Source organism: Geospiza fortis, unplaced genomic scaffold (genome assembly GCF_000277835.1).
Source record: "Geospiza fortis unplaced genomic scaffold, GeoFor_1.0 scaffold289, whole genome shotgun sequence".
In the NCBI taxonomy this organism is placed as follows: Eukaryota; Metazoa; Chordata; class Aves; order Passeriformes; family Thraupidae; genus Geospiza; species Geospiza fortis.
In genome coordinates this window covers 39,562-40,125 of record NW_005054478.1, presented here as the reverse complement: position 1 = coordinate 40,125, position 564 = coordinate 39,562, and the positions used below count along the sequence as shown (strand labels likewise).

The following is a 564-nucleotide window of genomic DNA, read 5'->3' as shown; positions in this document are numbered from 1 at the left end:
CGCGGCCCAGCAGCGCCAGCATGGCCCGCGCTCACCGACACGCCGCCATGGGCGCCGCCATCTTGCCCCGGCGCGCCTGCCGAGCACCGAGACAGGGCGGAGGGAGCGAACGCCGAGCACGTCGATGGCCGTCCGGGATCCTGGTCCCCTCCCCTGCCCCGGTCCCGGACCCCTCCCGGTCCCCTAACTGTCCCATTCTCATCCCAGTCCCCGTGCTCATCCAGGTCCCGTCCCCGTTTCGGTTTCGTCCATCTCCGTCCGCGTTTCGGTTTCGTCCCCTACCCGTCCTCGTCCTTGTCCTTGTCCTCGTCCCGGTCCCATCCCCATCCCCATCCCCGTCTCGGTCCCGTCCCCTTCCTGGTCCGGTCGCGGTCCCGGTCCTGGTTCCCATCCTGTCTCCGTCCCCGTTCCCTTCCCGCAGAGACGCCCGGGTTGTTCTCAGCACGACCCCGTTTATTTCGGAGGGAGACGTTTGGGAGGGGACACGGACACCGAGCGGGCTGGAGCCGGGCAGCGCCCCGGGGTGCGGCTGGAGCCCCGCGGGTGGACCCGGTGTCACTGCCC

At 70.7% G+C, this 564-nt stretch overlaps 1 protein-coding gene across 1 annotated transcript in view; it reads right to left on the bottom strand.

Annotated features, from left to right (window-relative positions):
• Positions 1-61, bottom strand: part of MRPS15 (mitochondrial ribosomal protein S15) — a 10,227-nt gene extending 10,166 nt beyond the window's left edge. Inside the window, exon 1 of the mRNA XM_031063031.1 lies at positions 40-61. Coding sequence (XP_030918891.1) covers positions 40-61 — 22 coding nt within the window. The remainder of the gene's footprint in view (positions 1-39) is intronic.
• Positions 62-564: the final 503 nt, after the last annotated feature.